At 37.8% G+C, this 16,524-nt stretch overlaps 1 protein-coding gene across 1 annotated transcript in view; it reads right to left on the bottom strand.

Annotated features, from left to right (window-relative positions):
• Positions 1–465: 465 nt before the first annotated feature.
• XYLT1 (xylosyltransferase 1) overlaps positions 466–16,524 on the bottom strand; it is a 406,252-nt gene continuing 390,193 nt past the window's right edge. The window contains exon 13 of the mRNA XM_074280891.1: positions 466–7,716. Within this exon, the coding sequence (XP_074136992.1) occupies positions 7,394–7,716 (323 nt within the window). The 3' untranslated portion in view covers positions 466–7,393. The remainder of the gene's footprint in view (positions 7,717–16,524) is intronic.

Here is a 16,524-nt window from a genome sequence, read left to right as displayed (position 1 = left end):
TGGAATAGCATTGAAAAGAAGTCACACTGACACCATTCCGTGAAGACAGCTTTCTTTCTTTTCTTTTTTTTTTTTAATTTTAAAATTCTGCATCTGAAAACACAGTATGACAGAAAGCATTTATATACACCCATGGTGTTTTTGGTATGATACAGTATTTAATACATCCACTGTTTTCTGCAAAAAATCTCGCGTTGTCAGACAAAAAACAAACTCCCCTAGACAGAAAATACAGCTAAGGCACAATTTTTTTTTTGTTGTTGTTCTGCTAAATTAAAGACAGAAGGGTGCAAAAATGGGTAGTGCAATGATTGCTGGAAATCACATTCTACAACATGAAAAAAGCATTTGGACTTTTTGAAACTTGGATTACTGGTCAATTTCAGATAGTTCAATAGCTCATAAAATAATCCTTTAAATAAATAACAAAATATCTACATCTTTCAGTGTGTGCCATTGGAATTCTTTTTTTTTTTTTATTTAACTTTACTGTATTTACATGTTCTCTCTTTTTTAAAATCAATAGATTACAAAATATTTCTGTACAGTTTTATGCATATTATGATCTATAACAAAATAGTTATTTTTTAAAACTATATCACCACCTGTCTCTGAAAAATGAGGGAACAGTAATAACTTACGATGAGGCCATTAACAAACACCCCAACGAACCAACAATAACAACAACAACAAAAAAAAGACAGGAAGAACTAGAAAGACTAATCCATTCAAAGCCAATGAATTTACTATGAAAACCTTATTTTCTGTTGTCTTTGGGCTGGATCAGATGGTGAGGAATTAAAACAAAAGCAGTTGGAGGCTAGGGGGATTGAGAGGGTGGCACCTCTAAGATCAGCTGGGAATATTTAGTGCAATCTTTCTCAAGCCAATGATACTCAACAAGGGCAAAAGGATAAACAACAGAGGTGCTGCTGATTTACCCTTGAGTGAAGATCATAAAGTTACCGTGTCTTTAAAGGGTAAAAAGGAAAAGCTCAATGTTAGCACTTTGTAGGTAATTAAGTCAACCCATTACAGCTACAACATGCTGTAAGAGAGTACTTCCAGAGTTGGCTATGGTTTATAAGAGCATCCAAACCTTTATTTTGCCCGCAGGAACAATATAAGGTCATTTTTCTTAAAAGACTGAATTTGTAAGCAATTTCCATTGTATCTGTGAAACTGTAAATTGACGGGTCCCTCAGTAGGAGGGATAGCAGCAATCTCAAGGTGCTTTCTGTGATGTTGGCGGAGATCCGGAGTGAGACAACATCCACGTTTCCAACATGATTTTAAGGCCACATTTCAAAAAGGAGGAACCTAAGGCTTTGTTGTGTTGTGAGATGAAAGATGACATGCTCTGAAGGAGTGGGGAGGGGACTAGAGTCAGTGAGGCCATGGGCCTTCCTTTTGGAAGGGGAGAAGGGTCTTCAGACCTCCTTGGAATGGGGGAGACATTAGCAATCCAAATATTCCCAGCCAAGAGGAAGGGATTCGTGGCAGACAGAGGCCCAGTCTCCCTCAAGGGGTTTAGCGACAACAGAACCAAAGACAACTCGTTAACAATATACAAACGGGGGCGCATTTAACGGCGCTGAAAATTGGTACTCTGTCATCAGAGAAACCTGTACAGGATCTTGCTGTTAGTTTGGCAAGGTTATATGTAATACTTCTAAGTGTTTGACAGTGAGAAACAGAGAGAATTTGCATAGATTGTACATTCAGCTCAAGGAGATTTCAGATACTTTTTTTTCTCCCCCCTCCCCCAGGTAAACTTCTTAGCAGACACTGTGAGGTAGCACCTGTGGTAGAACTCATGGGCAAAATCAGGTAACTGAGGCAGAAGCAAAAAAACCCCAAAAAACTCCCAAAAAACAGATGATTGAGCTAGATTAGCCAGCTGTATGTGAACAAGAGGACAGCCCCAGTTTCTACTGTCGTGGCTGTTATTGGACAGTAGCAAGCCAAGGAGAAGTGAAAAAACGACCTGAATTAACATTGCCACTGGGTGAACACCACAGATTGTAATGTGTACGCTAGATAAAACCTATTATAAGGGTCTCTGCTGTTGGGGTTGGGAGAATTTTACAAGTTTGTCTAATACCATATCTCTCTTGTCCTGGAAATTTTTGATGTTTTCCTTTCATTTTAAAGTTGTTTAAGACATGAAATCCTCAGCCAAGTGGGCTGAAGGCTTCTAGGTAGGATACATAGCAGCAAATAACCTGATGGCTGATGATGTTCAAATCCTGTGAACTCTCTGTCTCATAATAGGACAATAAAAATGGATGAGAGATGGGGATTGGAAATGGAGAATCTTTGCTATGCAACAGCTGTCCTTCATAATAGGGATTGGCTCCATTTTCCAAAAAAGATAAGCAGAGACTTTAGTGTGTGGTTGGTATATGTGTGTATAGGAGGGTGGAGAGGGGAGGACAAGGGCCTAATGAAATCTATGTAATTGCATGCATATTAAAAACCATGCCATGGAAACTCTCTTTACTAGTACAGACCATCAACTTACAGTCTTACAGGGATAGAAATATTGAGCTCTTAGTGGCAAAGATAGGTAGTTTCAGGGACAAGATTTGAACCCACTGGGTCTTATTGGCTCCAAGGAAGGCCCTTTTTTATCTACTATGCTATTACCTCTCAGTCAGCACTCATCGTGGGCAAACTCTTTATCTCCAAATTTATGGGATGGAGCAAATCATTCAGGGTAATAATTTGGGGAGAGGAGTATATCTTGAATCTTTTCCTACCAGAGCCATGAAGTACAACAAGTAATAGCACTGGCAGTTGGAATAAATCCAATGCTAATTATCTTTATCTGCCTCCTTTCTCTATTTAGCAGAAATGGTGTATTTAAGATGAGTAGTATATATACACATTCATATATATGTATACATTGGAAATACATACACACATATATGTATGTGTGTACAAGTGTGCAACTAGTTTCCTAAGTCTTAGGAAGGATAAAAGAATTATTTGCTTCTTTCCTAATATTTCCTTTCTTTGTTGTTAAAAGATATTTATGCTACTTTTCACTATCACTTTTTCTTTACATGTTGTCATTTAGAATTGCCTATGAATGGGGGAGGGAGGAGTTAACTTTTTTTTTAATGCTGTAATATGGGAGTTTCTTTGTTTAGCAGCAAATTTCTATGAATGTGGATACAAGACTGGTTTACCACTATCCCAAAGAATATGAGTGCTCAACACTGATGACTCTTTGGTGGACAGCTCCAATGGAATGCTGCCATCTCACCATAGTTATAGATGATAACCAGGAATAAATGGTGATTACCTTTAAGTGGCGTTACAGGACCATATCCCTCTCTTTCCAGCATCATAAAGCTAGAGGAAAAAAACTCTTAGAATTTGGGGAATGGCAGTGTCCCATAATGGACAGAAAGCTGGCCTTGGAGTCATGAGGACCTACATTCAGGCTCTGCTTTGACATATACTGGAAAAATGATCCTGGGTAAGTAATACCTTTTGGTATACTTTAATACCTTAAGACTACAAGTTACAGAAGAGTTGCTGATCTGCTTTGATAAAGAGAGTTTATCCACTTTCACTTTCCTATATCAAATAAAATCTCAGATTTAGACTAAAAACAAAAACCTAAAGGTGATATATGGTAATATCTTCAAAGGGAATGAAATGTTTTTTAATGTTCTTAAAGCAGAGAGTATCAAGATCTAATTTGATTTCAACTTGTTTTGACCTTCATGGGAACAGAGTCTGGGAGGGAGGGTGGGCATCCCAAAGACTATTTTTCTGTTCCACGGGTAGGTGCTCTGGGCCAGGCACTCCCAGGCCGATTCACAAAGACCTTCATACAACCTCAAGCCTCGTTTGCATCATAAAACCAGTATCCAAGGGCACAAGCTCACAATTCACAAGTATGTGCAAATGTAGGTCTTGGGTGGAGCCTCTTCCTCTCAGGAGCTGCTTTTATACACTTCCTTTCCTTGTGTTTTGCATCTTGCACGTTGGCCCTAACATTCCATAGTTCACACTAAAGCCTGAATCAACTGTCTGAAATTAAAAAAAAAAAAATTAAAACTGTCTCTGGCTAATTAGGGCTATGCTTTCCTGGAAGAGGACCCATTACATTTTGAAAAACCATACTGAGTCCTTGAACTTATTTTCCTTCTCCTTGAAGTGACTGGGGCTGCTCTGTCCACATGCTTGTAGAGCTCTGGGATGAATTCTGGATTAAAGGTCCAAAAATATGTATCAAGGGATGGAAGGCACAACTTGCTTGGGGATTTCCTTCTGTGCCTAAATAGTACTAAAAATTTATCCAAGGGGCCATCTACCAATATGTGGGTATGGAGGCAAGCTTAGATTCATTGCTCCTCACCCCTACCTCTATACTCTATCCTTTCATCTGATAAATCATCACTTCAGCCAGTTATAAACAATAATCCACAGAGGATTTGCTCTCATTCCCCAGACTCCCTGCTCTGCACCGAAAGTTCAGAGCAGATTTCAGGGCAAACAACCCCAAAGCAAACAAAACCTTGTGCCCAAAGAAATGTGACTTTTCCACAGAAAACAAGAGCACATGATCACAGTTGGCTTTTCCAATGTGTTCTCCAAATAATAATCAAATTAGTCTCTGGGTAGGGCTGAGAAACAGGCTGAACGTTTTTGTTTGGAAAAATGTTATCATGAAGTCTTGGTGCAATTGGGCTCTCATTTAGAATTCTCCTTTTCACCAAATGTAACATCTACAAAGGTATATTCTCTGGTCCCAAAATGTGAAAACCCCAATGAGGGTGTTCCACATCCCAACCTACTTTCCTACAGCAGGATGGATGGGGAGTTAAGCATAGAAGAAGAAATTCACAGCTTGGACTCTCCCAGAAATAACTCTGGGGTTTCTCCACTTATTCCAGGATTTTAAGTCAGAAATGTCATTGAGCGTAGTAGGTACAACTTCTGGGTGACTGTAGGCTGATATCAACCACACTGATACATCTGGGCTCGGGCCTGAAGTCACCCCAATAATACTGCTACAAATACAGATACTGAGCTGGCTGATTGAGAGAGAGAGGTTACAGAAAGATTTTGTATTTTTGCTGCTTTAAAAACCAGAATGTTCAGTGAAGCTCTTGCTATCATACTTCCACAGAGAACAGTGTATAGAGAAGTATCTTGGTCTCTAAGTTTTTAAACCTCCTGCACAATTATTTACATATTGCTATACAAGCAACATGGGACTTCTGTGGAACTGAGACTAAGATTTCTGAAAGCCTCTTTGTTTTCAGTGACCAAGGAGCAGGAGTATTTCCATTAAATTTTGTCCAGGTGGCTTCACACATAGGATGGACTAACCTTCTTACACCATTCCCCTCAGTTATCTCACTTCAAATCTGGGCTCCAGAAGTGAGATTTGCTGAAGGATATTCATCAGCAAATAGGACAGGAGACAGGAATGATCCATAACTTAAGGGTTAAAGGGAAAGAAAGATCCAGAATATATGTGAGCTGCAGTCTCTAGGCACCCCCCTGGCTTTGCGGAGAAGCTACAAGACTCCTACACAAAGTATAGAGGGCTCCTGTCCAGAGCCTTTTGGACTTGGACGGGGAGGCCCTACTGCTGTCACTAGGGGTTGACTAAGAGAACAATTTGGGGGGGGGCATCAGCCTGCCATTGATATGGGAAGAGAATGACTCCATCTCCTACTGACAATCTGGGTGGAAACATAACAAGTGTTCTAACACCCCTGGGTCAGCAACAGTCACAAATTGAGAGTGGGGTGGGGCTGAGAAAGGGTGGGGAGCCTTTTGTGAATAAAGGCAGCTTTAGTTAGTATGATAACATAATTGTCAAGCTGCAAAAAACAGCACCTACTAATTAGTCATTGACTAAAACATATAAATAATAAATATCTAAAGTGTTCCTTCTATGTGTCCTTGTTTGCATCCCTGGCTCCATATAACATTTAATGCTCTGACATAATATCAGCACAGCTGACCTCACTATTTCAAGTCCAAAGCAAACTTCAGTAGCTTCAAACCAACACTATGGAGAGAAACAGAACAAGGGCTGGGTGCTCCATGTCTAGGTCATTTTTGTAATCAAGTGTGCAGTTTTTAAAAGAGAATTTCACCCCTATGGGATAGTAGAGGATGATGGAGGTATAACCCCAATAGCTTATTTTTCTCCAGTTTGAATGGGGGGCCGTTTGATGGGGTGTGTCCTTGCTTTACTTATCATAGGCATTCAATTTGTTGAATTGAAGGAAAACCTTGATCTTTGTAGCAACTCAAATAATTGAAAACTAAAAACCAAAACAAATTGCCCCCAAATAACTGAAGATCTAAACCCTGATCTTATCCTTACGGTCTATGTAAGGTACCCAGTTGGCATTGCATATAAGAAAAGAGATATCTTTAAAAACTTGATTGGAAAAGGACTTCCCAAAATATTCGGGGTCAAAAAGTTTAGGTCATGCAATTTGGTCACTCATAACCAGCACCGATCATGCACCTGGCAAGGATTGGCCTTGGAAATGGGAGAACCCCTGCAGGTGTCTGGCATTGTTCTGCCTTTCATTCAAGGAACTTAGCTCTGTCCAGTGTCTCATCCACCTCATACCAGTTGCATATGTCAAATTCCCATTCTTCAGGGACTCAGGCAAGTGTCCCTTTAAATATCTGGGAGACTACATGAGGTAACTGTCATTGTCCCAACTTCTCACATTCATCTGCCTATAGCACCAGCCAACGATGAGAAGTGGCCATAGACCAGTAGCATTTTCATCCCTGAAATACATCAACTACATGCTGTAAGTGTGTATGTAAGGAAGTGTGGCCATCATTGTAAAGTAAATATAGCAAGTATCATTTCCTGCCCATTTGAGCTATAAAGAAAAATAGGCCATCTATTAAATGGGTGATAGAGAACCCTCAATATCTGGGAAATCACTTTTGGGCTTTTCTTTCCACTTAGCATTCTGGGGGATTCCTGATGGATTTGATGAATACTCATAGGGCTTTTTGGTTCACAGAGGAGTGAACTTATCAGCTACAGAATTCCCATAGTCCTTTGGGATCAGACACAAGACTAAATCCATGGTTTATCTAGATGTCTGGCCAAAGGGAAGAGCTTTAAAGAAGAAAATGAAAACATATGACTGCCTTAGGACCAGGGTGGGGCAATCTATCAATCTCCTGAGCTTATTTACAGGGAGAACAATGCCAGGCTCCCACTTTGGTTCTTTAACCCTAGATTTCAAACAAATTGTGAATATAAAAGTTTCTCTCCAGCCTGGGAACTACTGGTTGGGAGAGGGCTGGAGGTGAAAGAGGTTTCAGAATCCCATATACTCAAGGTGAAATTCTCTTTTAAATTCTATAGCACAACCAGATGCTACCTCAGCCGACCATCGGGTTTGATGGCTCCCAGCTCAGACTTGGGGTCTGGGCTCAAGGAACTCCAGGAAGTTTGGCTGCATGTTTGCATGACGGGGCAGGCGGTAGGGCCAATGGCACAAATATCCACTGCAGACCAGACTCCTCCAACTAACGAGTCCACCCAGTTCTCCAGCTTTGGGCCAGTGATGGCTGCATTCCTGCGTGCTTGCTCCACATGGGCTAAATTGATGGGGATATTCAGAACTGGGTTCAGGCCCTGAAAACTCTGTTCCATGTAGGCATTACGAGGAGGTCCATTGTGAAACTTCAAGGACTCATCTGAAAAGACAAAGGGGGGAAAACGTGGTGTAAATTAGTTGTTATTTTTGAAACCAACTGGGTCTCCCAATCTCAGTGTGGCTAGAAGCTCAGCAGCCTCTCATGGGTCTAATTTCATTACCAAATGGCTGAGAAAGTATGATCCGCTTCGTTTCCAAACCTAGGCTTTTCAGGCTTTTTGGTTGTCTGCCTCTCCCAGGAGCTTGTTATATCCCAGTTATATGGACTTTATCCCTACTTCAGCAGTTCAGAACTCTTGACCTCAGAAGATCCATCTGCACCCACTACTCCAGAGGCAGGTATTACAGGGATGGACAATGCATCATGTCATATAAAAGCCTGGGCATGGAACTAGGAGCAGGCACTCATGAGTTCTGTGGTTATTCCACTACAATCATTGTCTTCTCCAGCAAGGACAGCAGCATCTTAGTTTCAGAGCTGGCAGTCACCTCAGAGGTCAAACATTTCAACTCCCCCCCCCCCCCCCCATTTAACAGATGAGGAAACGTGAAAGTTAGTGCCCAGGGTAACACTAGATGAATGGCAGAGAGATCACTTGAACTTCAGTTGTCTGACTTCAAATCCAGAATGCTATTTATACTATGCCACACTTATTCCCAGGTTAACTCCCAATTAATCCATAAAATCTTCTTTTTTTTTTCCCCTGAGGCAATTGGGGTTAAGTGACTAGCTAGGAAGTGTTAAGTGTCTGAGGTCACATTTGAACTCAGGTCCTCCTGACTTCAGGATTGGTGCTCTCCACTGCACCATCTAGTTGCCTTCTTACACTTAAATTCTAATGCTTGCTTTCAGGATAAGAAAAACAGGGAACTTTCTTCCTCTCTAAAGCTGATTATTTTTGCTGTGGTCTAGATCTTATTTTTTCTCATCCTTCCCTACATATTTTCTACCTTTGGTGGGGCGGGGCGGGGAACAGAAGGAAAAGGGGGGTGAGAGTATATGCAAGATAGCATTTATATAAAGCTTTAAGTTTTGTAATGTATTTTGTGGGCAACTAGATGGTGCGATGGACAGAGTGCCAGCCCTAGAGTCAGGAGGATCCGAGTTCAAATCCAGCCTTACTTAATAGTTGTGTCACTTTACTCTTTCTCAGTTTCCTCATCTGAAAAATGAGCTGGAAAAAGAAATAGCCAATTACTCCAGTATCTTTTCTAAGAAAACCCCAAAGGGGGTTACAAAGAGTTGTGTATGACTAATTGACAAAAAAAGGAGTTCTTTATAAATATTATCTTATTTGATCCTTCAACACCACCATTTTACAGATGTGAAAACTGAGGCAGAGGTTATCAGATTCTTTCAGGGTCACATAGAGTATCAAAGGCACTCAGGTCTTCTTGAGTCTAGGTCTAATGGTCTATCTACTGTATTAGCAAATCCTAGCTTCTTTATTAGCTTCAATTTCTTCTCATTATCTTTTATTTTATTTTTAATATTTTATCTTGATATTACAGCCATTTTTAGACTCCTCAATATCTATCCCTCCCTCGTGACAAATAATTTAAGCAAAAATATTTAATAGAGTGACTTCTGTCAATATTCTGTCTTTGTGGTCCCTACCTCTAGGAGCAGTGGGGGTGGGGGAGTAGGGGGGGTAGTTCTCTAAACTTTACCTTGCTTTTTTCTAATGCATAGTTTGACTTCTTTTTAGTGATTTTTAAAATTTACATTTACATATTTGGAGTCATAGTGTGCAGCACAACTGTTTTGCATTGATTCACCTTTCTCGCAATTCCTTAGGTCAAATGAAATAATACTTGTAAAGTGATTAGCACAGTGCTTGATATACAGTAGATACTTAAAAATGCTTATTTCTTCTACTTCCTCATATGAGTAATTTTCAATTCAGATACTGTAGGGATTGTTGTTGTTGTTGTTGTTGCGCTTATTTTTTCCATTTCTCAAGATAGTTATCCACTTTGTTCCCAGGTCTTTAGAAGCTGCTAGTGTAGTGAGTGGATAAAGCAATGGGCTTGTAGTCAGAAAGGCCTGAACTCAAATTTAATTTACTGCCTCAATTTCTTCAACTAAAAACATGAGAATAATAACAACATTTATGTCCTGATGTTGTTGTGAAGATAAACTGAGATAATACAAATATTTAGCACAATGCCTGGTATATAGTAAGTGCTTAATAAATGCTAGTTATTATTATTATTTATTGTCATTACATAATATGTTTGTCTGAACCTGATTTCTGCCAAACTATTTCCCAGTTTTCCCCAATAGTTCTTGTCAAAAACCAAGTCTTTACCAGTAATTTATTAGTTGACCACTATTTCAAATCACTTCAGTTTCTTGCTTATTTGTTCCATTTCATGCGACTTCTGTGCTTTTAATCTGTTCATCTAGATGCATTGTAAAAACTTTCACATCTTATATAATCCTGTCAGCCCTGTACCTTTTGATTTGGATGGGAGGGTGAGATCATGAAGACCAATAAAGCTCCCTTAAGGAGCAATTTCAGCCTAGGGTCTCTCCTCCTCCTCACTTGACTTATAACTTTGGGATTTTCCCTGCATCTCCCCTATGAGGATCCCTTTCCAACTTTTCTGTTTCTTTCCCCTTTTACATTGTAAGTTTCTTGAAGAAATAGACACAATAAATGTTTATTCACAGAATTACTCTACCATATAGTTCTGATAACTGTGGTACAATATAACAGATCTAACAATGCTATTATTCCCCTTTCCTGTTAGAATTTTTTTTTCACTATGTTCTCCTTGAAATTATTGTTTTTCCAAAAGAATTTTGTTATTATTTTGTATAACTTTAAAAGGCAGCTCTCCTCAGTAATCTGATTAGTAAAAAAATTAAGTTTTAAAATTTATTTAGGTTGCACTTTCAGTCATTCCTATATTAACATGGCCCAACTAGGAATAGTGAATTTTGATTTATTTCTGTAAAAAGTATTTTGTAGTTTTATTTATATGAATCTTACATTTGTCTTGATAGGTAAGTTTCCAGGTATTTAACGTAATTTATGATTATTTTAAATGGAAGTTTTTCTATTTCTTTCCCTCCATTTGTTAGTATGGTGCAGAAGTACTGATGATTTATGAAGATTTATTTTGTATTCTGCTATCTTGCTGAAACTATCAATCATCTCAATTAGTTTCTTTGCTGATTCTCTCTTTTTTCTAAGTACATCATGTCAGCTGTAAATAGAGATAATTTTGTCTTCTTTTTGCGGATGTTTATACCTTGAATTTTATTCTATTGTGTTTCTGCTAGAGATATAATATGTCTAGAATTATGTCAAATAATTGGGGGGTTGAGGATGTCTTTGCTTTATCTCCACTATATTGAGAAAGCTGAAAGTATTTCTTCATTGCAAAGAGTTCTTGGTTTTTTATATATATATATATATATATATATATATATATATATATATATATATATATATATAAATAATTTTATTAAAGAAGGGCCCTTCCATGCTTATATTTATTTATTTTAAAATGTAAATGAGTTTTTTTTTTTAATTAAAGGCTTTTTGTGAACCTGGGGGAAAATCATTAGGTTTTTTTGTTAGCTTTGTTATTTACATTATTAATTATGCTAATTGTTTTCCTAGTGTTGAATTATTGTTACATCCATACTTGGTCATAGTGAATTATTTTCTGCATACATTGTGGTAATATTCTTGTGAGAATTTTTAAAAATTGCATAAATATTCACTAGGGAGATTGTCTTATAGTTTTCTCTTTGTCTCTGCTTCGGACATCTCTCAGGACCATTATTTGTCTTCCCAGAAGGAGTTTTATATAGTGGCTTTAATTTCTATTTTGAAGAATAATTTCTGTAGCATAAATATTAATTGCGTTTTAGATATTTGATAGCTTTTACTTTGAAATCTAACTGGTCAAGTGTTCCTTTCCTTCCCAATCTTTGGCAATTCATTTATGGTTCACTCAGTTTCTTTTGCTGAGACTGTGTTGTTTTTAAATTTCTCTCTTTTTTGTTTTGTTAGTATGGACGTTTTATGTTTTTGTACACTCTCATAAACTTACTGCTATCCAAAAGACTTTTCCATTATGTTTAAAATTAAACTTTCCTTCCCCAATAAATTCTTTCCCAACAACCATATTCTACCTTTGACGTTATATATTTCTATCTTTTTAGATTAAACATTTTGTATTCTTCCCTTTTTTAATCTTCTAGATTCAATTTATCACGAAGTTTTGTCATTTCTTCTCTTGAACCATCTCACAGATGTATTCCTTCTCCATCTTACTTTTTTCCAGTCTAGGATCTAATTTATTCACTTAACAAACATTTATTTGAGTGCTTATGTTTAAGACATTGGTTTCCACATAATGTTTAGAATACAAAAATAAATAAGACATAGATAGGTGCTGCCCTCAACTCATCTTACTTATGATTTAGTAGGAGACACAGGACATTTTATATATATATACACATACACACATATACACATATACATATAATTAATTACAATATATTTTCATAGTCTTCTAGCTGATTTTATTCTTTCCTTTCTTCAGTCCCTTCTATGTTCCACAGTTAGCCTAGCTGTCCTAAAACACTGTTTTCATGACATCATTCCATTCGCAAGAAACTGAGAGGCAGCTAGATGGAACAACAGAAAGTAGATTCAGAAAGATGTGAGTTTTGGTTCTGCTTCAGGCACTTACTAGCTGTGTGATCCTGGGCAAGTCACTTAATCTTGTCTATCTCACTTTCTATATCTGGAAAATGAGCTGGAAAAGCAAATGGCAAACCACTCCAGTATCTTTGCTAAGAAAAGCCAGATGGAATCACGGAGAATTAGACACAATTGAAAATGACTGAACAATGGAAAAATGGGAATAATAATATCACCAACTTTACAGGACTGAGAGAGCAATTGTAATGTGCTATGTAAACCTTAAAGCACTATATAAATACTTGTTATTTCTGCTTGATATATAATATTTCTAGAAATGTCAAGTAATTTAGAAGGTACAGGGAGTACCTTTGCTTTATCCTTATTTGTAGGGAAAAGCTGCTAATGTTTCTTCATTGTAGATCTTCATTAATTTTAAAAATGTTCTTACTATTAAAGAAGGAAGTTTGCAAGCTTACACATACATACACACACTCATACATTAACATATATATTTATATATATAAAACTAAATATATACTTATGTATTTAGTTTCATTTTTAAAAACATAAATGAGAGCTACATAGGGTTCTGATGCTTAGCAAACCATGTTTAAGATACTGTATCTGATCCATAATTTGGCTTTGTTCTAGTTGTCTAATCTTATTTCTCATTATTTCCCTTTTGTTCAGACTACTTGCTCACCATTCTCTTATATATTCTTCACTATAATTTCTGTTTCTGTCCTTGTGCTCATTGTTTAAATTCTTGCCACAGTGCATGAACATATGGAATTCACTCCCTCTTCTTCAATTGTCCAAATTCTTCTTTTTCTTTAAGGCCCGATGTAATCTAAAACTCTCAATTTTTTCCTCCAGAATATTCCAGCCTATAGTAATGTCTGTCTTCTGCATGCCTTCCTATGGTGATAGTACCATGTGACTTAATGCTTGTGACCTCTTTCTGGCATTTTTTTCTTGCCTATTTACAATGCAAGTATCTTGAGGGCTGAGACCATGACTTACTCATTTATATTACCCATAGCACATGGACATAGGAAGGAACATAAGTTGGTTTATTCATTCTCATGGATTTAGATCTTTTACCAAAGACCAAAGGAATCCTAAATTTATTTCTAGTTGTTAGAGATGGGTAGCATTTTTCCTTGGGAGAGGGAAAGCTCTGAAAGCTTTATTATCCCAATAGCAAGAAATGTTAGAAACAACTTAACCATTCAACAGATGGGACCAGTGAGCAATAAGAAGAGTAAGTATGAGGAGGGGGAAGTTGAATAAGCCAGGGACTCTCTTTCTGGGGAAGGAAAGAGAGACGGGGGATACCAAAGGCTCTTTGAGTAGGGTCTGGCTCCTTTTACAGCAACATCTGCAGCTGTGGCTATCTATGCAATCATGACTATTCAGTAATTCTATAGCACTTTACATCTTGCTTCCATTTTATACATGCTCCATCCCAGTAGGGAGAGAATAATGGCCTCTCTCCTAGAGAGAAGAGAATGTCATTCTTGTCATTTGGCTGTTGAAAAATATTAGCTGGGGTCAGAAATGGAAATTCACAGCCATGAAATTCTAGAACTGCCACTGAGCTGTGTCTTTTTCTGCATTACAACTGTTCTTTCAAAGCTTTCCTCCAGGCTGGCTTTACAAATGTAACCATAATGCCTTGCCTTTATATAGTTCTTTTAACCATCATAGTCATGATCTCATTTGATCCTACAACAAACTGGCAAAGAAGATAGGGTACATATCATTATTCTACCATTCTGTTCTTTTTTCCAACAATTTTGTTGTTGATTAGCTTTCATTCATGTCTAACTCTGAGTGAGCCCATTTGGCATTTTCTTGGCAAAGATAATGACACAGTTTGCATTTACTTCTCTTCTTCATGTTACAGATGAGGAAACTGAGGCAATCGGGGTAAAGTGACTTGACTGAAGTCACACAGCCAATAAGTCTCTGAGGCCAGATTTGCACTTATATAGATGAGCCTTTCTGACTTTGAGTCTGGCATTCCATCCACTCTTCTACCTAGCTACCCCACTTCCAATAATAGTACAAAGAAATTTGGGGACAAAACAGGTAAAACCTTTTGCAAAGGGCTAAATGGGAACTAAAACAAACCCCTATTTTCCATTAAAAATAATTTATTAAGCTCTAATTATGTACCTAGAATTAGTTTAGGTGCTGGGAATTAACAAAAAAAAAAAAAAAAAGATATGGTCCTTCCAGGGGAGTTATTTGCCAAAGAACTATAATCTATAATAAAAGGCAGAATATGCTAAGACCAAGCGAGAGATGAGACAGAGTGAACATGGAAAATTTTGAAAAGAATCACTTCTGGTGGGGGCTCAGAGAAGGATTCATAGAGGAGTTGGTGTCCTGGTTGATCCCTGAAAGAAGAGGATTAATTGATCAATAAGTAGGTATTAAGCACCTTCTATGTGCCAGGAACTGTAATAGGTATTGTATCATTTTAAATTATAGTATGTGTATTATATCCATTACCAATAAGCTACAGGAGGGCAGAGATCACCCATCTAAACTTTCCATTGGCTTCGGTTACTATCACTGTACAATGTTCACAGTTGGCGCTTATTAAATGCTTATTGTAGAAACTGAACATAACCAGATCCTCTTTTTTATTCTTCATAGCTAGAACTTTGTGCTGATACCAGCAACCTCCAGGAGGAGAAGGAAGCAGTAGGACTGGGAACAAGAAAGCCTTGGAACTGCTGTGACTATGATGTTATAAGCCTCTTCATCATAATCGTCATCTTCCTCCTCCTCCTCCTCCTTCTTACTTACCTCCCTGCTTTCTCAAATACATTCATCCCAATTTTTAAGCTTTAAAAGTCCGAAATATGTCTAGAAAGGGCTCTATCACAAATTGGTCTCCCAGCAGCTCTGCTATTTCATAGGTAATGAAGTGGTCAGAGGGGAGGGGAGAGATGAGGAATATTCTCACTGAACTGGATGGGGGTTTTCCTCAATGGATCATCTGATCTAGATACTTAGAGCTGAGAGGGGCCTTACAGGAACTTCAATCCAACCCTTTGATTTACAAAAGGGACAACTGATGCCTGAAGAGGTCAAATGACTTGCTAAGGTAATGTGGATATTAAGTGACAGAGCTAGGATTCAAACCTATGTTTTTGAACTCAAAATACAGCACATCAGTTGAATCACCTATGAGTCTAGAGTGGGGCAGGGGCAATGAAGTGATTCTGTGGGGGGCCTCTTGACTTGAGTTTTTCAAGAGTCCCCCTAGGATTACTTATATAGATAAGTGTGTGTGTGTGTGTGTGTGTGTGTGTGTGTGTGTGTGTGTGTGTATGTTACAGAAAGGATACAAAGGAATTTTTTAAAGAAGGAAGACGGAGGAATATGGGGGGAACATTTCATTGATATAAAATCAAAATCTACCAATAAGATTTTATTTTAAAAAATCTTTTCCTGAGACAATTTAGGGCTCATTAGCTCAAATGGGGGCTCTCTAGTTACCACAATGAAATATACTTTTATTCTTCTCATTCCTGTCATTTTGATATCTTTATGAGGTCATATATTCTACTTTACATTATAATTCTTTGGCAGATAGTTCCCCTAAAAGGACCTGTATCTTTTTAAAAGAAATCTTTTTTTTTTTTAATCCCCAGCATCTAAGCCAGTTCCAAGTAGTTAGTTGGAGCTCAGTAAATTTTTTTTTTAATGAAAGGGAAACCACAGTGAGCATTCCATGCCTTTATTTATGACCCATCCAATCCAATCTCACAAACATTTATTAAGAATTTACTACTTGAAAGTCATTGTGCTAAGCCACAGGGATACTGCTTAGCAAATAAGGTGGAGAAGGTTTGTAGTAAGACATGAGCTTGGAGTGATTCCCTGCACTCTGTTTCTATATTCCCTTAATTTCCACCAATATGCCATTGATAATGTTTTTTCATTATGAATTAACCAGCTCATGGTAATTGAATTTGGACTCTATGCTGTTTTCAAGCTCTGTCTCTAATTTAGCAAATCTAGAAGTCCTTGTAGTTAGGGAAATAGAGATGCTGCTTCCCTTCCTTCTGTTTTCTGGCTGACAAGTCCCTGACACTTTTCTCCAAAGTTGAGAGGTGGCCTTGTCTTCCACTTTCAGATGAGTACCTTCCTGATCTCTA

This window comes from Sminthopsis crassicaudata, chromosome 1 (assembly GCF_048593235.1).
Source record: "Sminthopsis crassicaudata isolate SCR6 chromosome 1, ASM4859323v1, whole genome shotgun sequence".
NCBI lineage: Eukaryota > Metazoa > Chordata > Mammalia > Dasyuromorphia > Dasyuridae > Sminthopsis > Sminthopsis crassicaudata.
This window is presented reverse-complemented; position numbering and strand designations above follow the sequence as displayed.